Source organism: Rhea pennata, chromosome 4, assembly GCF_028389875.1.
Source record: "Rhea pennata isolate bPtePen1 chromosome 4, bPtePen1.pri, whole genome shotgun sequence".
Classification (NCBI taxonomy): Eukaryota; Metazoa; Chordata; class Aves; order Rheiformes; family Rheidae; genus Rhea; species Rhea pennata.
In genome coordinates this window covers 49506464-49532881 of record NC_084666.1, presented here as the reverse complement: position 1 = coordinate 49532881, position 26418 = coordinate 49506464, and the positions used below count along the sequence as shown (strand labels likewise).

The 26418-nt window shown below is 39.3% G+C and overlaps 1 protein-coding gene across 1 annotated transcript in view; it reads right to left on the bottom strand.

Annotated features, from left to right (window-relative positions):
- Positions 1 to 3727: 3727 nt before the first annotated feature.
- TTC29 (tetratricopeptide repeat domain 29) overlaps positions 3728 to 26418 on the bottom strand; it is a 127984-nt gene continuing 105293 nt past the window's right edge. The window contains exon 10 of the mRNA XM_062574759.1: positions 3728 to 3801. Coding sequence (XP_062430743.1) covers positions 3764 to 3801 — 38 coding nt within the window. The 3' untranslated portion in view covers positions 3728 to 3763. The remainder of the gene's footprint in view (positions 3802 to 26418) is intronic.

Here is a 26418-nt window from a genome sequence, read left to right as displayed (position 1 = left end):
TCCTGCCAGAATGGTGATGACCTTTGATGATTCAAACATTAATTTTTCCAAATGACTTCACAGGTAGATGCTGAAATACCTTATATATATATCATTATAATTAACAAGACACAACTCACTGATGTTCAGAAAAGATGCTTTTCGTAATTATAATAAGATTAATTTCAGAGGTGCAACCTTCCCCTCTGCTATGAATTGGTAGCCAATAAATATACCATCTGATACATCCATAACAAAACTCGCTAAAATCTTAGACAAGGAGCACTTTTAATTACCAGGTCTCCCATAATGTATTTTAAAGACAGCAACATTACTATTTATTCAGAAGCAGATTTGCTGTAATATGCTTGACAAGTCTACATGGTGCAACAGACAACTGGCTTCACGGGCTAAACCGATTTACCTGCTTTTGTAACTTCATTAAAGTCAAGTATTTCTACAATTTCTCTGAGCACAGTAAAACCTGAAACTGCAGTTCACACTCTGTCAGGAGTATTTTTTTCTGTTTGCAATGTCCTAAGGGACAGGGGACTAGAGGCTTTTTGGAAAAACCTGGAGAAAGGATTACAGCGGCAATGAGCCGGGCGGGCTGAAGAACACTTCTGTTCCCTCCGAGCAGCTCCGTAAAGGAACTATGGAGCCTATCGTGTCAAGAGACACAGGAAAAAGGGTCCCTTTTAGTAATTTGAGCTCTGATCTCAGCAGTCCTTACGAACGGGACCATGGCGAGAGATCACCAAAGAAAACTGATGCTGGAAGAAGTGCTGGCAGTTCAGTAAGCGGTGGTTTTCCCTCTGAGGGAACAGGGAGTCAGTACGGCAGCCAGGTAACCGCGAGCTTTGTGCTTTCAGCCGCGTCGTGCAAAACGCTGCCCCGAGGCCTCCCCGCTATCGCCGGAGCTCGGCCCGCTTCCAAGAGCCGGGAAGGGGTCCAGGATCCTGTCCAAACTGTAACAACGTATGGAACTGGGCTCTGCCTAACCACCTTGCCCCACCAGTCTGATCCGGAAGCAGAGCTTCCGTTTTCCTGCTAAAAACTCCGCGAGGAGCAGCACCGCGGCTGCCCTCAGCGCCGGCACGCGGGGCCTCGGCGGGCAAATAGCTGCAGGGATGGAGGGAGGTGCTCAGTGGCCATCCCTCTCTCCCGGGACGTCTTGAATACAAAGATCGAGGCTTACATCTACACCGTTGTAAGATAAAAATACTGTCAAAATGTATGGGAGAGCTGATCTTCTGGCAGATGCATTTGTGACCATTTTTTCATAAACATAAAAAATTTAACACTAGTAACTAGTGTAGACTGACAAAAAGGAGTTATCATGGATGCTGTTTAATGCAACTGTGTAACAGCTTTTGGGACACAAACACATAGTATGTACAGTTGCTGCACAAATGTAAATGAGGTTCAAAACCCTTAAGAATTTAGGAACTTGCCCCTAAAAAAAAGATAATCAGCTTTTCTAGAATGTGAATTAGGTTTACGAGTTCTTTGCATTTTTAACTAAAAAGGATAAATTCAAACATATCTTTTCATAATTTTCTGGTAAAGAAAGGATCTACAAATATCTAAAAGTAGCAACCTCTCACAAGCAGTTTTGCTATACTTACTAAGATTAGAAGAGTTTTCAGATTAATGTGATTTTCGTATGTTATTTGCAAAGTCATTGCATTGTTTTTATAACACTTGGTATTTCATATTGATAACATTGAAATATAAGGGGGACAAATGGATACTGTTAATGTTTATACTTACATTATGGTCCTGTCTCCCTTCTTCATCTTCTTTAATTTTCTACCGCAGCGTAATGTTCAGTAAGGAGATTTGTATGCTTACATGTGTGAATGGTTGTATATAAGAACATTCCTATACAACTTTTCAGCCTTTTAAAAACATTCTGAATGAACATTGAGGTTGGAGTTTAATGAGAACTCGTTAATGCTGTATTTTTGCCATGTCTTGATGGGGTGAAATCCTACTGTCACTTGTCAACCAGTTACTCAAATTGCAACCCTGAAGAAAACCAGTGGATTGAGTTATTACTACGGCAAAAGCTATTTCTTGCTCAAAGACTGTCATAAAAACTGATTACTGGGCTAATGGAGCCTGCTTCAAACTCTGAATCCGGAAACCTTCCTTTATAGACAGGAGAGATCAATTATTAGGATTCATAAAGCTTTGTTTATGTAGTTTGAAAGAACATGGGAAAGATGAAAGCCAGCATCAATTTTCCTAAATGAAATTCAAAGGGTCCTGAATCCTGCTTTGACATATAATTTGCGAAGTGACAACTGCCATCTTCTGTCCTTTAACTGCTTTTTAGGGCAAGGGTGGCAGGAGCTGGAAAAGGCCCTCCAAGGGCGGTGAAGACCCCGGGAGCCAGACTGCTGTGGGCCATGAGGGGAACCTGCTGCTGAGAATTTCAGCAGCTCAGGACAGCAGAGACTTCTCCACGCAGATGCCAAAGGAGGAATCAGGGCTGCAGATTAACTTGTCAGGAACAGCCTAAGTAGATCTTTGGTTTACCTGGTTGCGCAAATGAATGCAGGCTTCACTAAAGCGGCAATTTTGGGCACAGTTTTGAAAATGTGACCTACAGGTACTCTATTGGCTGCACTTGCACTGTTAAACATCCTCATTTCAGTCGTGTCTGTAGACTGATGTTTCACTCGAGACACTCAGTGGCACTTCAAACGCTTTGACTGTACGGGCTTTCCATGGTTTCGCCAGTGTGCTCAACCAGAGCTTAAACAAATGTGTTCGTGCTTCAGGTCCAACCTGCGCCATAAGTTAGATCAAAATTGTACTTTTGTGTGCCACCTGGGCTGGACCTGCTCTGCTCAGGTCATAGCTGAGTTCTAGCTGTTAAGCACACATGGTAAAATCACTGAAAGCCCCAAGCACAAGGCACCAAGCTTGGAGTTTTCTGAAAGGGACAATAATCTGTGATTCAAAGAATGTTTTGCAGATATGTTTAGAACCTGATCTTACACAGTATTGAGAACCTCGGATTTCCATCCACTTCAGCAGGCGTAAAGGATGCTTAGGATCTTAACAGGAGAGTTTTGGCACTTTGGATGAAAATAAGCAAAAACAGGAAACCTTTTCTCCCAGATTACTCTTTCCACCAGTTATTTTGACACATTGAGCCACACAAGTCATACAAGAACGAAGGGCAGTCGGATATTTATACTGCAACAGTGCGCTCTCATTTAAATGACAATTAAAATTCCTTCTGAAATTCCTGAAGTCCTTACTTTGTTGCATGACTTCAAGCATCTTCTTGAACTCATTCTTTATGTTCATTAACTTTTTTCTTTAAGTAAGTAGGTATTCTCTACAAATAAAACAAATCAAAACAGGAGTTATCAAATAGTAAATGTTGTTTTTTTATTTTATATATTTAAAATATATAGATATCTATATATTTTAAATTTGGGCTCAGCATCTGGTTAATAGATTTGTTTCTGTCTCAAAGATTTATTTCCATCAATTAAAGGCAGTTAGACGAGCAAAGGTAATTACATTCTAAAACCAGGAAGAAACCCTAAAACACAGGAAGGAAGTGTGAATTTGCTAACTTCAGAAGCAGGAAAAATATTGTTATTTGGACAAAGAAAACTGAAGATGATGTGCAATTTCCTGTCAAAGTCAGGTTAAATTTTGATACCAATGATATTTTGCACAAAATCTATGTACCGGTAGAAAGCATATAGATTAAGAGCTGTACCTGGAAGGATCCTGAACCGACGTCTTTCAAAGAGGTTCACAGGGGGTTTGAGGCGCTTGTTTCTTTATTAAGTTCTGTTATAAGGAGAAAGTATGTTAGAGCTTCACATTTACAGCCTTCCTATTAATAGTAAAAAGAAGCCCAGAAGGTTTATTTGAAAAAACACATAATACAGTAGGAAGTCACAATAGAAGGAAACCTTGGACAATACAGGGATGAGCCACGTGGCAGAACTTAGAACTACAGAAGTGACAGGGGCTTCAAGAGATGGGCAAGATGAGTGATTCCCACCCTGTTATTTTTATGTCTCGTACTCCTGTCAAGCAGTTCTCACCCAGGGGCCTGTTCTGCAGAACGGGTCCATCCGGGGAGCCAAGAGGGAAAACGTTTGTGAGGGTACGATGGCAAGATGGAGCGGCAGAGAGAGGACTCGATCCCAGGGAAGAAGTGAGCAGCACAGAAAGCACGCACAGGGTGAGGGGGCGCTACGAGTAAAGCTGCTGCCTCTCAGCAGGCTCCTCTGCCCGGGCGATGCCCAGGACAGCAGATGGCTGGGTGGCAATGGTTTTTCTCCACAGCCTTTGCCAGCCATGTGCTGCCTTGTCCTTATGGTCTGTGCTCTCTCCTTGCTTCGTTGCTGCCCCAACCACCCACCTCCTACTGCACCTTCCCTGTTCCCAGTGACTTCCCAGCAACATACCTCCCTCTGCCTAGTTACAACCACACCACCCCTGAGGACTGTTTCCTATTTTGGGAACTGCTGATCTGGTTCACCTTCTTAAATGAAGAGAGTGCACATACATCTAGTCCATTCCTGACAGCCATTTGTCAAATTTATTCTCAAAGGCTTTTGATGAAGGACGTTTCACAACTTCCCTAATCTCTCTGTTCTAGTGCTTCCCAATCTTATAGCTCAGTCCATTCCCTAAATACTTAACATAAATATTAATTGTAAAAAAGAAAGGAACATTGTCCTCTTTTGTAACAATTCTTTACATCCCGCACCACTATTTTCCTTTCCCTAATCTTCTCTTTTTGAGGCTAAGCAAATGCAGTTTCTTCAGTCTACGGAAGGAGACTATGGTTTCTGACCTCTGTACCATCTTTGGCTGGATCCTCCCTAATCTGTCACTCTCTGTAGTGTGATACCCAAACCTGGACTGTGTTTCAGCCACAGCATCACCAGTGGTGCTTATAATGACAGTGCTAATTTCGTTCATGACCAAAAAAAAAAAAAGTTAACGCAGTTCCAGTGGGAGGTGGAAAATAATGCCCATACCAACGTCTCTGCTAACGCAAGTTTGGACCAGATTTGAACTACGCAAGAACAGCACTTACGACTCAATAGAATGAATGTTGCATCATATCACGGGCTTTTCCTCAGTACGATTTCTAACTAGTACTTCATCCATATCTATACGCAAATATGAATAGAATAGCTAAATGTATGAAGAGTTTCTGAGAATTAGCCTAAGTTACCAGACAAAAGTCTCAGGTTGCATCACAGCAACATGTACATTAGAGATTTACTCTGCATTTACCAATGAAATTACACCAAGCAACCTTTTCTGAAACCAGGGCTAAAGCACATCAGTGGAAATTCCTCTATCAGCAGACCACATCTAAAAAAAATCTAATAAAGCCTAATTGAATGCAAGGGCGTCTGCTCATAGTTGCACAGTATGTAACTTCTCTGTTAGCCTTAAGGAACTCAAACAGGGGGAAGCAGCTGAGGGCCTCACGCAGCTGGGAAGTGCTCACAAAGGGTCTGGAGCACTTTGCGCTCTCCCAGCTTTACACCAGTGTCACATTTCTGTCCTGTCCAAAGGAACCTGGATATTGAAAAAGGGGGGCAAGCCAGGTGGGTAACTAAGCCCCAAACATAACCATGTATGTATAGTTCCATATGCATTTGCAAAGAAGCACATGTAAAAGCAGGTCTCTGACAGCTATGTATCTTACATATATTGACATGTACAAAAAAAGTGGAGATGCACACGTGACAAATGGGGAATTATAGCACAAATTGCTTTTCTCATGCACCTTTTGGCCTTTTGCCTGCACACTTGGACATGAAGCTATTACTGCCTGATTAACAGTTCCACCCTCCCAGCAAATATGAGGCATTAGCAAGGGTAACTGATGGAATAGTGAGCTATAAATGTTTCTTCAGCATTTGTTTGGGCTGTGCTAGTTGGAAACAATAAAAGCATCTTATATTCATGATGACAATACATAGATACCACATCAAATCATACCATCAAGCATTGTCCATCCTATCCTGTTGTGCCAACACAGAGATAAGCACTAATATGCATTAATAGTATGTAACTATAATTAATCGTAATAGGATGTCCCTGACATAATATTGCTGCTGAAAAAATACTATGAAAATTGTCTGGTCAAATTTTCAGTGCAGCTAGAATTGGCATCTCTGCTGTTCTTGGGGTGCACATATATTGTTGTAGAGATTGTTGAGTGCTGAACACTTAAAAAAAAACTCTCACTATTTCATTACATACCTAGGAGAAAGCTGAGCTGCTGGGTCCTTTAAATGTACAGTGTAATTAGTGAAAAAAGTGAAAGCTACATCTACAGAGACGCTGGCTAAACCCCAAACCAGCTTCAATGAGAACACAAATCTGGGCACTGTTCTCTCAAGAGATTATAAAGAAAACGAAGCAGGCAACACCGCCGGTCCTTCGCTTGCATGCCCATGGGAGAGGAAAGTATTCCCATCCCTTTTGCATTGCTCAGGGACTGCTGGCCCTTATTAAACCAAACCAGCACTGACAGAAACCCACCAGCTGATGAAGAATCGTAACAGGGCTGCTGTTTCAGAGATATGAAAGTTATTTTAAAAGAAAGGAAAAAAAAAAGGAAGGCAATATTTTGAGGGGAGGGGATGCCAAGAAAAGCAGGAACACGAATAGCACACAGAAGGTGACTCCGAAAGCATTTTCCACTATGTCTTCCAATACAGAATGAAGTGGTATCTAATGAAAACAGCAGGCAGTGGGCTCAAAAAAAAAAAAAAAAAAAAAAGGGGGGGGGGGGGACATTGCTAAATCGCCTTGCAGGACTCCCTGCTGCAGGATTTGGAGGATGCCATTAAGTCTCTGCAGGTTCAAGAAGTGATGGGAGAAAAGTCTGCACTCTCTCCCACTTCTCCACTATGGGTTGTTACCTTTAGTTCTATTTACACACACGCTTATTTCCATGTCAGTATTTCAGGGCATTAATTGCAACTCTGCTCATGGGTGACCGAGCACAAAAGAAGCATAAATGCAGACGTACACAAATAGCAAACCCCAACCTCGCCTGACCCAGGACAGTGCTAAGGTGAGAAGCACTTTCTGCATTCTCTGCATTTTGGCACATTTTGTGACTAACTTACTTAAGGCGCACAAATATTATAATGTATTGCCTCAAATAAAAGTCAGCAGCAGTACTGCTATGTTTTTACATATACTTAGCTACACATATGCAACAACACCACATTTGCAGCTGGCCTCAGCACGAGTGAACTCTTACTATGTCGTACAGACAAAACTAGTCACATAAGGCAATGCACAGTATTTTCACTGCATCTGTTTTCATGGATACAATGAATTCCACATACTCACACTCACTACTAACTAGTACTGCATTTTTGTCACAGAAAGAGAGAGAAAAAGACAGACCATGTCACTGGCTTCTTTACACGCTACCCCTGATTTGACAGGGCATGCGAGCTTAGTGCAGCCAACGAGCTATAACCCATTATTCTCATCCAAAAATCACTAGCATTTTGAAAGGTCAGGCAGCTGTTTTCAGTTATATAATCTGTAGGATGATGCAGAGGGGCAGAAATAAAGACACAGCAGCAAATAACATCACTGCCAACAACATACGCACATCCCACATGCGCAGAAGATTCTCCTATTTTTTGTGTCTTGATAAATGAAAATTGATGTAATGGTTTTTTAAAAGCAGATTGGGCCTGCATGTTCAGCCATGTAGCCTGAGTGGCTCACTAGGAATGGAGGCAGTTGTACTTGGAGGTTTTATGAATATAAAGATTAATGAATTTGTACAATTTGGGCATGCAAAGCATTTTTATCAGGCATATTCCATTTAGAATAAGCAGTAAACCATATATAAGGGTTGTGTCAAAGTTTACTGAATAGGGCCCTTGGTAGCTAATGTAACATTTCTCCAACAAATCAAAGGTATTGTTCTATGCTCACATGAATATACAGTAGCCATTACCTTAAATTTAAAACTCACTGTGAGCAGCAAACACACTGTGGGGATATGAAGGCCATATTGTATCAGTGGAGTCTGCAGAGATTTTCTTCATATGGCTTTGCCCGGTTGAAATATACGTTGCAGTCGAAAGCTAAAGGGATTACTTTTGAATAGTCATCACAAAGGTTGATTATATTCGTATATCATTTAGCTGGACCCTGCAGGCTATTATTCCATTAGCTATGCTGGCCCCGCACTGTCAAAAAGTTGATCATATAATGTAAAAAGGTTACACGCTCTGCTAAGGTATGTGAAGTAACTCAGAACAGTAATCTTTTAAGAGTGCTACAGCTTTCTACCTGAAGTTAGATTGCATTTAAAATAATACCTGCAAAAGGAATAAACACGATAAACCTACTTCTGTTTCCTATTTTCCCTGTTTTGAGAAGGCCTTTTGTAATTTAAATTAGCTAATTGTACCACACAAGATATTTGCTACAGTGGATTTTTCCAGCCACAAATCCAAAGGGCCATACTTCAAAACAGCTGGCTTTAAGCTAAACATTCACCGAAATTACATTTCCGGTGAAAAAGATTTGCTGATTAGATTTCTCTTGCAGATACAAACACACTCACACACACACACACACACACACACACTTTCTCTCACTGCTTAATAAAATGGATCTTCAGACAGTTCCATTATGAGGAAGCCTTAATATTATTTTATGCTAAAACATGGACAGAACATTAGATTGAAAGCATCTTACCGCTGCACAAGGCAGAGTAATCGTGGACTATCCCTAGACAGCAAATGTTCCCACTGGGAAACAATACAAACAACACGGGCTAATGAATCACGGTAGTTATTAATCACAGGCGTGTGTAAGAGCCACGTATAACAGAGATGAACTCTCAACATTAGAAAGGTTAGAAGGTGGGACTGAGAAAAGGACGGGAGCTCTTCCAGTTGCATTTTAGAGCAAGTTCACCGACGAGCGTTTACTTCAGCGCAGTCGCGCCTACGCCCGCTTTAGTTTTTGCGAACGGGCAGGAGAAGAGGAACAATTTAGCCAGCTCGGTCCACTTAGCTTTCAGATTCTTGTAGGATAATTTTGCATAAATAAATAAATAAATAAATCCACAGATACAAGACCCTTAGGGCTTATGGCCTAGTTAGAAACGAGACAGTGCTTCTTTGATCAAAGTTGTTTAATTTAGACTATAAAAATGCTAGAGTTGGTTCTCTATTCAGTTCACCATATATATTACACAGGGCAATGAATGAATCTTTATGAGTACAAATGGGAGCCTTAAATGAACTACAGCAGGCACACTGAACAGGTAGGTTTCTCTGAATAAAGGCTTTATTGGGTAAGTTTATGAATCAAAAGCAAAATTTACTTTATACGCTTTTAAAAGGCTGCTCAGACTATGGGACTGTTAGGAAAGGACAGTTTTTTTTCTGGTTTGGATGAGAAAGCCTAATAGGAAAACAATTTTTTTCCCTGCCTAATAAGGTCTGTTATTTACTTATTCACATTCACAGGCCTCAGACGAGTTAATTTTCCTCTCCCTTACAGTTTGAGCATGGGTCAGACAGCAGCACAGCAAAGGCCATCTCCCTTGCTCTTACATTCCTCAGCCTCTTTCACTGGGAAAACTACACACATGACAATACGATTTGGCAACAGTTTTGCACAAATCATTTGTTGAATATCAAATTTAAACAACAGCTCTGTCAGGTCAGATTGTTGACTATAAATAGAAGAAAGAAATTTCTCAAGACCAAAATATGACACTGCGTCTCTTGTGTGACTGGAAGTTAAGGATAAGTCACAAAAAGTCTACACAGACTTTGGCAAGACAGAAAAACCAGCTTTGGAAAACACTGCCACCAAGAAGATCACTTCAGACATGAAAGAAACCTAAATAAAATGGCAGCTGCTTTATGGTTTTATGTTTACTGTCATTAAATTTTACATGAAATCCAAACTATTCTTCTAAAGTTTGAACACAGTATTTCATCTCTGGTTATACTGCAACTGAAATTTGGGAGAAATTAAGGAAAGAATGTTTCAGATTCAATTGTTTGAAACTTTTTCAGTCGAAGGTGAAGTTTTCCAGCAACACAAAGCAGGCTGAAAGCCTGCCCAACTGATTAATCAAGGTTTCTGCAGTGTGAAGAAGTCCCAGAAAACCCAGAGAAAGGTTTATTTTCTTCCACCCTCACCCAAATGTAGAATAGAGATCATAACTGGAACCTACTTGCTCTCTCCTAAAGACAGAATAAGTGGGAATCTCCTCAAACACTTTTGGGCAAATGGGTGGCTGCTCTAGCGAAGGGTAGAAGCCAAACTGCTCCTTGGCTACCCCAAGGACTTGCGGAGAAGACAATGTTCAAGCAAGACAAAACCACATTTACTACTTCTGTTTCTGCAGAGGACAGCTAGCCACCACGAAGGACTGAGCCCAAAAGCTACCTAGCAATTCTTATGCAAGGAAAGCTTTATCTGGCTCACAAAAATAGTATTTTATATTCCTTGAGAACTTTTGCCAGGATTTTTAAAGACATTCCTATATACTTTTATAAAAATATATATATTAATGATGTGCACAGACATTTTTTAGCACACATCTTTAGAGGTACAAATAAATCTAATCTTTTTGCAAAGAGTAAAGAAGCAAGTGGACTAATGTTTTAGACAATATAATGATCATAGCAGAGGAAACATTCACGCTCAGTTTGTGTATAGAATTACCATCATCTCATTCCTTTTACAGAGAGGTACATCAGATGCTCAAGAAATAAGTAAAATACAATAAATGTGAAATCACAAATTTCAGACACAGCAGTGATTCTAACACAGCTCATGCCCAAACCAATGCATCGAAAAATTCTCGCTGTCTGTTCTCCAAATCATTATCGCTCTTGTACTGTAACACTCCTGGAACCTACTTCATGCATTTACCATGAGCTTTCTTGCATGGCTACACATAAAACCAGTGCCTCACCTCTGACTCTCATAAAGACACTGCCTTAAGTCTGGGCCTTCATAACAACCTCCTAACAATTAAAAAGACAGAAGGAAGGAGAGTTTGTAACTATGTATTTTATACACACCATCTTCTGCCCATTAAGCAAAATACATAGCTAAACAGAGAAGCTCAGTGTTTAAATCACCGGTAGTGTTTAATACTTATTACTGAATGAGCAGCTTAACACATCTTCAAAGGATCTGGCTGCTAAAGAGTGCTTAGTACCTCTTCTCTGAAATTCAGGTCCCTTTAAGGTGTCCCAAAAGGAGGAAAAGTTGGAAAACTCAGATTGCTTAAACACTTCCTCTTGCTTAATTATATGCCATTTGCATATTGAGGTTCAAATATAGTAACAAACTGCTCTGATTAGAAATATCTGATTTCAGTTGTCTTTGCTTTCATCTCTGTGTTTTGACAAGTGCTATATGAAATGTAACTGAGAGTTTCTTGTTCTGCAGATCTTATTCTTTATGCTCTGGTACTTGGCTTCGCTATTTTCTGGCCTCTAGTGGCCTACCTACTTTTCTGTAATTATATGTAAGAGTACTTTTCTCCTGGTTAAAACTTCTGTATTTCAGCATCTCCAGTGACTACTCTGCCTGGTGGCTCACAAACTGTTTATCATCCGAGTATCATCTGAGGCCTCTATAAACTAGCTTTTTTTTTTTTTTTTTTTTTTTTTTTTTTTTTTTTTTGGCCTGAGAAACTGTTCTTCCAAGAGCTTAGCCAAAGGTATCTGAAGCCAGTGAAGTGGAGAAAATCCAGCAATGCATCTGCTACAAAAACAAGGATGCCAGTGAGATTTTTTTCCTCCCTTTTTGGACTTTAGCTTTATGCCTTCTAACGCATCTTAGGCATGAGTGCATCCGTTCAGGCTAAGGAGATGTGAGGGAAGTGTCTGGAAGAAAATGTTCTTCTCAAAGCAGAGGCAGAGTTCCTTATGGAAGGAGTATCAATTTTCTTGTGGCTGAGGTTTTCTGTGGAAAATACCGTCCTCCTGTAGCAGCTGAGATCCTCCTCTAAGACTGACGCACAGTGTTTCTACTTTTCTCTAAAAGGAGGACTAGTCACCTTCGCAGCACCAGATACCCACCATGGGTACGGAGAGCTCAGCAAGTCTGCACTGTTCTGGAACAGGCTTATGAACTTAAGGGTGGAAGTAAATACATCCTTGAATCAATTTTTCCAAGAAACTTCCATTCCAGCGAAGATGCCCTCAGAAAGGGTGTTGCAGCAGCTGCTAATCGTGGAAGCCGCCCAGACAGAATGGTGTTGCTGGACAGTTGAAGAAGACAGAAGGATCGTTCGATGCCTTTCTACTCCAGCCCAAAGGCTTTATTGCCTACCTGTTAAATTTTTGAAGAAGCACCCTTCAGGCTTCCTCCCACGATGCCCATAAATATTCATTGAGCTACCTTGTCTTCACACTTTCTTTTGCTAAAAGGCCAAACCAAACATTTTTTTGGTAGTACTCAAGCAACTGTTACCGAGGCACTGCTTATTCTGCTGATCTCCTTGGCTGATTTTCCCAGTGGAGCGAGATCGAGCCTAGTTCTCTTCACCAGACATTGGAAAAAATAGTGTTGGTCAGAACAACACCGACTTTTGTGTTTCTCCCTCTCAGTTTTTGGATTTATGGACTTGTTCTTTCAGATGACATGTTAAGTATTGATGGGACAACTTAAAATGCCACTCCTTGTCTTCTTCCCTCCTTATGGATAAGTAGAGAACTCCAGTTTTCAGGCCAGTCATCTGGTTCTTTTGATGAGAAATAGATTCACATGAAAAAAAGATTACACCGAAAAATGGAAATGGATTTTCTGTTTTATTAGCAGTCAGCATACGACATGTGAGCTACTTTAGAAAGTTACAGAACTACAGAGGCTTTTAAGAACATGTAAGTAGGAGCTAGAACTTAAAAATAAATGCTCTGGCCAGTCTGGGCCTGATCCTCAAGTGGCACAATCAGTGCAGCTTCACTGAAGTCAGCATGATTATGCCAGCTATGCCAAACTCTTTCAAAACAAGTCTTTTAAAACATATCTGACTTCAACAATTTTAAATTCAATTTTAATTATGCTATATGAATCACTTTTTTTTTTTTCTTTTTTTCCCCCTCTTTAGGAACAGCAGAGCTTAGAAACATCCATCAGGAAAATAAACGTACTCATGGTGTTCTCTTGTCACTCCACTTCTGGACTGGTGACAAGGCCTAGCGCTTGTGGCCTAGTGACATTGTGACCTAGGCACTAGTGACTTCCTAAGAATTGGTAAATTGTATGAGGTCACCAGTTTGGAAATCAGGAAGGAATTTTTCTGCAGTAAGTAAACAAAGAAAACGTGGGACTTGAGATGATTGATGATTTCAGCTATCTGCATCTACTACAGACCTGGAGACTCCTTGGCTGTACCATTAGCATCTTCACAGGATGAAATTGGTGTCTTTTTGAGGTTAGATAAATCTCAAGCATTAGGCAGAAGACCTTGAGTAATAGTAATTTGATAATTTAACCTCAGATTGTATTCAAATGAACATCTGGTGCTTTGACAGAGAATCAGGTCTCCCCAACATGAAAAGTGAATAAACCTGCAGCGTTTCTCTTAAAATCTATGCTGATGTCTGTATATTCTAATCAAACCATGTTCCAATCCCATCATGAAGCTCACTTGGTAAAATAGATAAAATTTCTTGCTATATATTAGAATATGGTGGCTCTACTTAGAAGTTTAAGAGTCTTCCAGCCAAGCCTCATTCCAGCAGAAGGAATATTTCATGAGCGTGAAATGTGAAAATTGCCCTTCCTCCAATAGCAGAGCGCCAGTTTGATCCTGGCGTGCAAATTCATTTATCAGACACAAAACTAAAAACTGTCCCTTCAACTTCTTCTAGGTTCTGTTTATGTCGTACCTAATAATATGCTATGAACCAGCTAAGACGACCACTTGCAACATAAAGGAATAAAAATGCCAACGGTTCACAGTGACTTTGATCTGCGTGTTGGTTTGTGCTGAAGGCCAGAGCCTGCGCCAGTGCAGATCCAGGCCACTGCACCCGGTGAGAGGGACACAAGGCCCCTTTACGCGCCGCCTGAGCAATCCCAGAAGTTCAGTACACACGTGGACAGCAAGGTGAGTCACACGCAAGCCTGGCAGGTAGACGGCTGTGAGTTAGCAATCTTGGAAAGGTTTACTTGCCTGACCGCAAACCTCTCCAGTGAAATGCTTGCTGTGGCTCTATTTAATTCTTAATCTTTGCTTCTCTCTTTAATTCCTGCCTGCTTTGGAGACCTGTTGAAATGCAGCAGTTAAAAGAATATTCGCCTGTACTGTTTGGCTTCCCCAAAGACCACTAACTTAACACGTAGGCCATGACAGCTGAGCTCGGACTCCTTAGAAACCTAATCCAGGGTTTCCATCATCTCAGTTGTTGCCTTTCTTTCATTACAGTTTGACTCAGCCCCTAAAGGATTCAGCTTTACAAAGTCAAAAAAGAGGAAAAGAAAGCAATTTATTCATGTTTCACTACAGCTCACAGAAGACATGAAATTTCTCTAAAAATGCAAATTATTTTGTGCCACACAAGTGAGACTGGGCAGCTAAAGCTCTTAGAGGAACGCTCTTTCCCAAGGCTAATGTTTTTATACCCAGTGATTGAATAAATCGATCCCTTTGTTATCACATCCCTTTTACTCTCTCTTTTTTTTTTTTTAATTCAGAAGAATGTAATCAAAGGTACTGAAGCACCCGTTTTAATTCTAAGAAAACTGATTATGCGTGTTAATTTTGTTTTTAATCCTGGACATATCAAAATAAACACTATAAATATGTGTCACAGAAATCAATATCTCTTAACCATCAACTTGGTAAAAACAAGGATTTAGTAAGAATCCAAGATGTAAAAGACTAATGTACAAACTAAGCCCTTATTTATGTAATGTGCCTTTATACAAGCTCAATATATACCTGAAAGAAACTATTTCAGGAGAGCAGAAATGGTTTACTTGCACTGCATCAAAAATGACCCCATAAGACCTTCTTTACCGAGATAGCCCAGATATTTAATGTGAACATATGTTTTTAAAGGATTTCTTGTCTTATGTCCAGTCATTCTTGTTAATTCATGGGACAGCATACTGCAGATGTGTTCTTTTAATGTTACATAAAGCAAAAATTACATTTAACAAGTGTAAGGTTGGTCATAAAAAATAAATAAAAATAGACTCTTAAAAGCTAGGAAATCACAAAGCCAAGCTATCAGTCATTCTTACGGAGAAGGGTGAGGACAATGTGAAATAAAACTTGCACATCTACGAACAGACATTCCTGAACTACCGGCACTTGGTTGTTATTTCACATTCTCTGTAAGCTGCTTTCACCAGCACAGTATTTCTTCCTTTAGGGGAAGCTGTAATGTATTTTTTCCATTAGATGCACTTTTTTAGTCACTGACTTCAATTTTAATAGTAATGAAATTAAGTATTTTGACTTACCTGCATGTTTCTGTGCATGTGAAAGAATAGGAAACAGATTTAATATTAGTTTTTGATTGTTTTACTTCTGATCCTTGAGATCTGTACCTGTGTTTGTTTTAACAGAAGTATTCATGAATGTAATTGTTTAAGAGGCAATTAAAATAACTTTTACAATGATTAGTTTTCTAATAATAATCTAAGTCTATTGATCTGGCACCTATCCAATATTATTAGTATTTAACTCTGAATGGCTTTACCCCTTCTTCGTGGCAGAGGAAATAACAAAATACTTCTTCAAAGAAGGAATATTCTCTTCAATTTTTGACTGAAACCGTAAAGATCTCCATCCTGCACACATCATTTCTAGCCAAGCTCTATCCTCTGACAAACTTCCTCTGCTTCAGGACACAGTCAAAGACTTACTACAAGGAATTTCTCACCAGAAGCTACCATTACAGATTTGGTACAATATAAATTCAGGCCAAGAAATAGAAGCAAAGCAACTTTAGAGGCCGTGAGGTCCAATTTCTTTCTATCAACACCTAGAAGGCAGACAGAGAAGCTGGGATTTTGGGCCACTCTTCTCTGTTTGACACTACCAAAAATTGCTGTCTAACTCAACAGGATGGATAAAGTACGCAATAAAGTGCAAGTCAGCAGTGAGACTAACAGTTTGAATCTTCTGAAAGCAGGCGCCTGCAGATTAAGCCAGTGCCAGCACTAGCCCTGTCGTTTGCACAGCTCCACAAGGATTAATTCTCCTTCTGGTCCTTTGCAAGACCTGAGCAGCGCCGCGATGGGGAAGGATCCCCTTAGACAACATCAAACAAGAGCAGTCTGTGAGTGACACGCGCTGGTCAAGCAACTTTGATCGTCAGGTTGAAGCACAACCGAATGTCTCTTTTTCATGCATTATTTATGATGATATTGATAACATTATCTGATTTGGACCAGAATAACTACATCTGTGAAGATATCTCCACACTAAGCCACGTCATTTCTGAATTGTGGGCAGTCTTTCTTACTATTCATTACTCTAGCTGTCTAAGCGAAACTCAGAAAGGGAAATCATTCTGCAATCTTCCAGGACATTGATAGTTTTGAGGTTACTAAGTCAAATTAGCCAAATTAAAAGAACATCCAAAAATTGAACCATCTTCTGAAACACACATCCTTTTGATGTAATTAGATTCACATCATTGTTTGCAATGGTAATTAACAAGGTGAGTTTGTACAAAAGGCAAGTTTGTACGTCACAGAGAGCTACGTTTACAACCACTCAATTCCCTGGAAGTTTAAGCAATGCTATAACAAAGAAGAAATTTAATTATAGTTTCCTCTGAAGTTTAATTCCATACACACACATAAAGATTTACTAATAAGCAATAACTACAGCTTCTGCCATTTTAAGTGTACTTTTAGTAAGAAGTTAGAATTATGAAATGAGAGAGACTTATTTTGAGGAGATCAGAATCTCCTTATGGACAACTATATTTATTAAAATAGTGTTAATTAATTAGTTTATATAAACTATCTTTGCTAAGGAAATATCTGTTCACCCAAATCAAAGGTAAACCAACATCTTGGCACGAGCTGCATCAATGCCAAATTAATGGCTAAGGAGAGACTGAATCCTGACTTTGTAAAACTTTTTAAATTTCTTCATTAACTACTGAGGGATTGGTAATAAATGGTTATAATTTCAATAATCTGAGCTGAATTTTTCTATCGAGGCAACTGAAACATAATTCCGATAAACCATTTTCTCTACTGCAGGATATTCTCTGGAAAGTTTCAACCTAAAGTTTTTGCCTTGCACTAAAGCCACTAAGGCAATTCCAAATTTTAAGAGTATATTTGTATTCCCCCTCTCCCGAGCTATGCCAAGCTTACATTTGAACTTTTCTTCTAAAGATGTCATTTAAAAAAGAAAAGTATATCTGGTCGGAGAGGAAAAACACACTAACAAGATCCTCAATAGTCTTAAAACAGACCAGAAAGAATTAAGTTAGTAGATGGGCTTCCCTTGTAGTTTCTTCAAAGTCAGAGCATCATCCTATTTCATAGCTGGAATAACAGAAGAAATGCTTCCAAAAGCCCTGCTTGTGGTACTGCTTGTGGATGTTTGAGGCCAGAAGCCCAGGCCATGTAAAAGACCTGCTTTTACATCTTGTGTATCTTATAAAATGACTTGCTCTGGTACGTTGAAGAGTAGGGGAGGGGTGGATCAATCGATACGATCCTCCCCTTGAAAGCTGCAGAAGATTACTCTGCTGAACCTAAATTATTTGATTCTTATAGCTAAGAATTCACTTTGGTATAATTAAAGTACCTAGAAATTCTTACTTTCTCAACATTCAATTTCTTTTTCCTAAAATCCCTGTAAATCCTCTCTCTCTCTCTCTCTCTCTCTCTCTCTCTCTCTCTCCTTTCTTTTTTTTGGTATAATTACACTGATCATGATTTTGAAGGAGAATTCTAGGGATCTTGCAGCAAAAAGTGATCCATTTTTAAAATACCTCTTTTCTGTGTTATAACCCAAAGACAGAGGGTAAAGGACAAAAATAAGGAGAGACACAATCTAGACAAAAAGTAAAGTTATCAGATATGACTGGTGTGTTGCTTTATTAGAACCGCTGCTTTTCTAGTTGGTGCAGATTAAGACAGCCCAAACGCTGCTCCCCGTAAAGACAGCAGAGCTCGGCACAGTAGCTATTAGTGGAAAAACAAGCTCCTTGGAGAGACTGTCTCCAAACCTAGAGACAGTCCAGTGATGCCTTGACTGGCATCACTGAAGTGCTCAAGAACCTCGTTTTTTCAGTTAATGGCCTTGAATCAAAATCCTTTGAATTTTTAGGATCATGGACTAACTGCAGCATTTGCATGAAATAATCTTGCTCATTAAGGTATTGAGTTCTGTCTTAACACAAGTCTCTCATGCTTTATTTCTAGGGTTTCTTCCAAACTTCACTCCTTTTAACCTCTGGCCTAAGCCTATTAATGGGGCAGTTTATAAATATCTGATCTCGTGTCAACATTATCCTCTAATTTGAGAGAATAACTAACTTGGTGTTTCCTCATCTGCGTGTATGCATATGTATGGGATATGCACATGCACTAGATCTTCTGAAATCTTCAAAACAAATTAGCAAACTTGGAGCCTTTCAGGTTTTTTTTGTTTTTTTTTTTTTTAACATAAACACAAGATACAAAAGATTGAAGAACCACAAACGAAATTTTTCATTTCTTGCAAATCTTTTCCCCTCTTGTCAGTGACCAGGTAAAATTGCTAGAAGATCCAAATCTTTCTTTCTTAGAAAGCTGATACTTTCTATTGCTTTGTTATATTTATGCAGTGCAAATTCTTCCTCGCTCTTCCTTTCTCTCTCTCTGTCAAGTACCCAGAGAACCCGTGCGGCAGCTTCACTCAACAATTCCCTCCATTTGTTTCCTCAAAGAGGTTCAAATTTTTCCTCTAGTGACTGATCAATAATGAATGCAGTAGTATTTGCCTGAGTCGGCAGACAACCTTAAGCAATGTCTCTTGAGGAGTAGCTTCCTCCTCTCCTAATCTGATTAGGATGTTATCTCTAAATCCCAATAATGACATTTTGCTATCAAGTTGAACCACTTTGTCTCTGATTATTTAACAGGTGCTGTGAGAAAAGAAGTGAGGTCCCTGTGAAGAAAGAAGAGACGGAAGAAAACTAAAGATAACAAAATGTGAAGAGGAGAATGAGGGGAGAAAGAGAGGAAACAGTAATGCATTTTTTTTTAAATGAGTAAGATGGAGCAGTGAAGAAACAGTAAGTCCCTAGAAGCTTAGTTACCACATAAAGGTTGTACTCTATCACTGATGAGAGTGAAAGCTTCCCCTAGGCCTCCCAATATGCAAAAGAAGGAAAGGACATAGGTCTGTAACACATAGCTCTTAATTAAAAGCAGATTCAGGGTCTCTGTAGTTCGATATCCCTGCCAGAAATTCTCCTGGATAGCACAGCCGAACGTAGCTGCCTTGCTACGCTGCCTTCTGTATTCTGCTCATTTGCTGCTGATACAGCAACCTGCTCACCATTATCATCTGAGAACATCAACCTGATACCGTCACTGTACCCATATACAGCCAATGAGGTCCAACTTTTCATCTTAGTTCTCGTGTTAACTTTCATAATGCCAAAATATTGGAGACAATTCCTAAAATACAAAAGCTGAAAGAATCCAGGGTGTAGACATAAAAATATGTCTTAGTCCATTGCTTTATTTTATGAAGACTGCACAAAGATACCAGAGAGCAGAATTTAGACACCAGGTCTCAAGACAGATTGCATTATTTTCCTATTTCAACAAAATAGCAGGAATGGATGTAATTGTGTATTTTTTAACAGTTTCCATTAAAAAAAAAGAGAGAGAGAGAGTTCAAAGAGTGCTTGCGGAACAGAAGACCGCAGCAGAAAGGCTCGAGTTCTTGTGATGGTGTTCATTAAGGAAGAACTTCAGCAGAGATCTACATCCACATCTTTATTTACTAGAAATGAATCAGAGGAATGGTGCCAAACCAAAATACCAGTGGAAGAGGTTTAGAACAAACCGAGAAAAATTAATTGCTGCAAGGAAGTGGTATTTGCTCAAGAGGTTTAAAGAACTCAAACAGAGGTATTGCTTAAATTGGCCTCAATACCAGAGAGTATGAAATGCTAAACGTGACATTAATTAAAAACAAAAATGTTCCATGGGAGGATACACCAGTAGAAGTCTGACTTCCATACTACACAAATTAGCTGTAACTATAATAAAGGATGCTCTATCATAAAATAATGATACATAGTGAATAAAAATGTTATAATGGGGAGGAAAAAAAAACCCAGAGGCTTCATGAGGTTACTGTTGTTCTTTTGAGGAATCAGCAAGGATCTGGAGGAATATTATCTGGTTGATTAGATTCCCAGACTGCTTCACATATTTTCTCTGGATTAATAACTGCTTAAGAGAGGAAATAAAGCTAAGAAGAAATTGGATTGATTTTTACTATGAAGTACAGTAGTGAAATACAACAGGGATCTATGGCAAAATTTGTACTGTTAAACATAAAAATGGTAGTGAACAGCCAAGTGACAGAATCTGCTGCAGATAAAAAATCAGACAGGACAGTCAAAATTAAAACTGTAAAGAACTTCAAAAGGATTTCATGACTGGGCAATAAAGCATTAGATAAAACTCAGTATTGATAAATGCAAATTAATGCACACATAGAAACTTTTATGCACAGGAAAATTGCAAGCTGCAGCTTGCTAGAAAGATGACTGATGGTGGGATTTAAAGAGATATACAGATTTTCCAGAGTGGCATGAAGAAGGGGAGAGAGAAATGATTATTCACTGTTTCTCATGGAACAAAATTTCAGGAGCACCAACTGAAACTTGAAAACAAGCAGCTTAAGACAGATTTAATCACATGATTTGTTCACTGCAACGAGATATCTTGGGTGTCAAAGTTATGCAATGGTTGGAAATACACTGGACAAGTTCATCTATGATTCTATGGAGAGATGCAAGAAGGCCTGTTAAACATGATGGGATTTGTAGTGGACTTCTGCTTCAAGAAGTCCCTAACTTCAACGAGTAGTTGAAAATGCGGAGAGAGTATCAGAAAGAAGCATTACGTCCTATTTGCCCTGTTCCTACATCTTTTGCCAACCTATTGGTCACTGCTGGACAGATATCAGAGTAAACAGACCTTTGATTTGGCCTACTACTGTCATTTTTTCAGCATATCATGTTACTGCTAGAAAAGCATGAGCATTTGTGGAGATTAGAGAGGGGTTAATTTAAGAAACCAAACCAACCAACCAACCAAAAAAACCTCACCCACACCCTACCTGGAAACTCTTTCAGCTGTTCACTGTATGAAACTGGACCTAACTTTACCTCTGCTAAACTCCATCCCAGGCTTTTGATCACTCTCTCAATTCTGTATTTTGGTCATTGTACCCAGCCAATTAACCTTGACATTTGCTTAGCAGTAACACCGACTTGGCTTTCATTCAGAAGCTATGAACAAACGACAGTATGTGAGCACTGATCTTTTCAAGACATTCAATGGCTAGTTTTACCAGCAAAAAATACACTAGTTCTACCTGCTGTGCCAACCTAAAGGCATTCAGACTTTCTCCACAGCTATTATAAAGCATAGCAGCATTGTCATGGAAGGACTGGACATTAAACTGTTATCAAGATATTTCACCCAAGAGCTAGAGAGGGGACAGCTATTTCACAAAAGAGCCCTTGGTCTACATACTAACACCGGGAGCACACTACTTGTTATGTGCCGAAATTCCCAGCCAAAGCCCTGCTATTTAAAAAGAAAAGCCCCATTTCCTAGACTGCGTGGAGTTTACAGGCTCGTCTTCAGCTTGTAGATCATCATCAGCCCTGTGGGAGGATAGTTTTTATAAATAAAATAGCTGTGAACAGCAGTAGTCACAGCATTATTACAAACTCCTCCCTCCCCCCCCCAAAAAAGATATCAAGGGGCACTGTTGCATGCACTGAACAACAAGTCTTCATTTTTTCCCCTTCCGAACAGTTGTGTCCTTCAATACTAGGCCCAGAAGTAAGAGTTTAAGGTAATCTAAAATACTGTATAGGACATATTTTTAATTAACAGATGATACTACTTTTGTGTGTATGTGGAATTAATTACACCTAGCAAATTAATTGCTGTTATTATTTTTACATATGTTGCATTTGACCGAGGGTACATTCTGAAATTGCTGCTTAGTCCTTAACCATCCTTTTCCAATGATGGGTGTGAAAGGCTGGGAAAACTTCTTAAAATGAGGATAAAAAGCTGTCCTCAAATTTGGCAAAGCCCTGGGCTGTCTGGGCCTCCCCACACACGCTGACTCTAGGTCAGGCTCCTGCATTTCTGGCAGAGCGACCCAAAGCAATTGTGGCTGGATCATGGATAATGGTGGTGGGTAAAAAAGGAGTCAGTAGGAAAATGAATACTGCTCTGGACTGAATAATCTTTTAACAGAGTCCCCATCAATGTCTGGAAAGTTGACAATGTGCCTCTATCTCCATACTTCGCACCTCTTCTTCTTTTGCCCATTACATATCCAGTGTGCTCATCTGTTAGGAATGTCGATCCACTGGGAAGCACTGATCCATGAGGCCACAAAAACGGTCCACAGAAAAGTGTTTTTTAATTAAAATGTGGTTGTGAAGTCTGCAATCCATCCGAAGCAGGACAACGCTACACTGTCCCAATGACTTGGGAACAGCTGCTTTATGTAGACGTCTTCCCATTCACGTGGGAGAAGACAGATTCCTAAGTCATGGCATAAGTGGGGAGCACTTGGCTTCAGGTTTTATATTGTCAAATAAAACTCCAAGAAGTTCAGGATTTGCTTATTATAAAATAGTATTAATGGGGAAAAAAAAATAAACCCCATAACCTTCCTCCTATTCTTTCTACTATTGAATGTACTCAATTTATAGAAACTTGTATTCAGATGGAAGTGCTAAATCTTAAATATTCATAAATAATGTTTATAATATTTATAATTTACATTGAAAAAAGTGACAAACTGTAAATATGTATAAACGTGTGGAAAACTAGTTCATCAAAATACACCGTCCAGCATGAAGTATAAGCCAGCAATGAGTCTGCCAGACACAGAGCCAGTAATCCAATACGATATGCAACCTTAGTTCTTAGTAAATAGATCATTACAGTGAGTTGATTAATGTGAAAAGTGCGGATGATCCAAGAGTTTGCTTTGGGATTAAATATTACTACCAGACCTGCATATCATTAGTAAAACCTGGCAGGATTTTTATTTTTTATTTTATTTTATTTTTATTTATTTATTTATTTAAGTACTGTTATTGTATCACATGCCAGACTTTCAGAGATGCTACCACAGGGACAAATACCTATACTGATCTTGCTCTTTCCTCACACACAATGGCATTAGCTTGGATCAAAGACAATTAAATATTGTTGAGTCTTGGTTTTGCATGGTCACCACCCCTATGGCTGGCAGTAATGTATGATAAAAATTTTACAATAATCTTTGGAATTTTTAGGATAACACACCATAAATGTAACAATCCTTGTAAACCAATGGGTTTGTACACAAATTTGGGCCGAGTTTTCAAAAATATTTAACTTTCACACTAAATAACGATATCTAAGTCTCCTTTTAGACAATAACATGGTGTGACTTTACCTTTTGAGATTCAAAGTACCTCTGAATCTCATGAAGTTATGTGGACCAGTGTTTCAAAAAATTTCTACTCGTTTTCGTCTGCTGTACTCAGGTACAGGTGCTCAGGTCAGTTCCCAGCAGCTGCTGTCCACAGCAGAGCCCGACCGCCTTGCCCCAGAAGGGCCAGGCATCCTTCCCTCAGAAGGCTGGACTTCATCAGTTTGGGGGGAAAGCGCCTATCTCAGGGTCCCAAAAGAGAATCACCATCTGTGTCTGTGACTAAAGCGCATCCTGACAAAGCTGTTTTTATGACTTCAGGGATACATTTTGTAGAACACAGCTAATGTTATGCCCATTCTCTAGTAGCCAGAGTATCTTCAGAGCGAGTCTATTCAAGTAAGCTGCCAGTGCAGACTTTGCTCACCGCATACGTTATCAGTGTTGAAACAGGAACTCCACAGAACATTCCTGGATAATATTACTTGAGCTGGGGGTCAAAGCTGCCTTGTATTCCTTTGGGGTGGATGTGGGAGCTGGAAAAGACTTTAGCTGAGCATTTTCCCTAAACATTTTTTTTTTAATAGACTTGTGTCTGTTGTTCCCCTTTCACTTACTCTATCTTTGGTGTAGTGTAGTATACATAATTTAAACAACCAGGGAATCTCTCTGGGCTCAAAACCACCTGCTGGCTTATATTAGCTAATTAATGGTGATTTATCCAAGTTACTAATTTGAGTGGAGCTGATTGCCTCTAGGAATTTTGTGAACGTTGTAAGAATTTTGATTGTAATTATGCTTATTCGATGGGCAGTCTACTTAAAATACTTTTTTGAAAAAAAAAAGTATTTGCCTGCCAGCAGATTTTTAACTATGCCAAATAAATGACTTTGTGTTGTTTTCTGGTTGAGACCGTGTGTTCAGGTAGTTTGTTTACCCTGTTGCTCTATTTTATCTTTGACTCCCTCTCATTTTCTCTCTTATATTAGGGTTTATTTGCCTACCTTCAGAACAGTGACTGCTTGAAAAATAGTACTGATCTCAAACCTGCAGAGCTTAATCATTCTCACAAAAACTAATATAGCAGATTCATTTTAGCCAAACTTCCCTGTCATGCTGGCCTGATTCCCAGGGCCTGAAAGTGTGAATTTAATGGTGAAACAATGTCTGAGGTAAGAATATAATAGAAAACTCTCAGCAGTATATCTATTGGATCAGTGTAATTTCTTTTTTCTCTACTGGTCTCAATGTCTCTTAAGGCAATCTACTCCGCAGCCAGCCACGGAGGCTGGCCTTCTCCTTTACTGTGATCCCAATGCTACTTGCACTAAACAAAGAATCAGCTCCCTAGATAAGGTAAACAGTAGCTGCCTGTTAAACACACAGTCCTGGAGGAGAGTTTACTCTATTAGTAAATTTATTCTTTTGCTATGAATTTTAGAGGACACTACTGCAAGGTTTATCCCAAGGACCAGAAAATAATTAAAACTTGGCCGTATTATAACTACTTTATAACCTCCAAAGGCTTTTATTAACTATTTTCAGGAATTAAAGATGAAGATTAGCATACCACATTCTCCAGAAGCAGTGAGAACCTCCCAACAGATCTGTTGGCTCCCAGCGCACATTTTGACAGAACTGCAGTGTTTGCAGAGCTGAAGCTATTGTTTCCAGTGTAACTTGTGTGTAAGAATTTCTACCAGTTTTCACTGTTGCTGCATACACCAGCAAAGAAATACTTGTGTTGTTTAAATTCCCTCTACTGAAACTTATATGAAAAGGAAACTCCTAGGACGTGACCATGCATAAATGTGCTCTCACAGATCCTTCCTTACAGGAACCTTTCTGACAAAGCCTCGCCTGTGCTGATGAGCTGGAGGAAATCATAGACAAACTTCCTCAACTTATATTGCAGCTCATTTTATTTGAGAAAGTATACAAAAAGTTCTGATATATAGACAATGCACCTTTAAAATTGAAGTACTACACTTGGGTATTTAACACCATATCTTAGGCCTAAATCCAAAAAGTCAAAAAACAAAAAACAAAAACCCCCAAATAGTACTGGAATAGTACTTCAGATCAGGATCAACTGTACCTAAACCATTTTGACACGTATTTGTCTAACACATTCTTTAAAAACTTTCAAAAATACAGATTGCATTCTTTCCCTCCGCTTCCCATAAATAAAGCGTATATTTCCACTGGGAGTTGTGGGTAATCAACATCTCAACCTGCTTTAAATATTCAAGCATGGATTTCATTGCGTAATTATAAATAGCCAATATTAAAGAGATCCAACCTGATGTTTGAGGAAGCTCTTTTCTGTTCTCGAATAACGAAAGATTAAGAGAACAATCAATGAGTAACTGTGCGTTTCTGTGATTATTTAAGAAACAACAAAAAGCATACCAGAGGAAAAGCAAATTGCCAGCATTTACAAAGCACAACAGTGGCAGAGACATAAATACAATTCCTGTCTCGTACCACAACCCCCAGTGCCTTATCCCCCGCAGATGTACTCTCTATATGCTTTTCTTATCATCTCTGTCCTTCCTGTGCTGTCAAATGTTGCTTAGCATGAAAATCAGATTCTACCATTTTTGCCCAGGTTAGACTTCTCTTAACTGTTATGTTACTCCTCTCTGAATAATATGCAATGAAACAATACAGAAAAATTCAGAGAATTTTTTTTCACTGCTCATACCTTTAAAAGAAATTCCCTAAGTCTGTGGAATCAT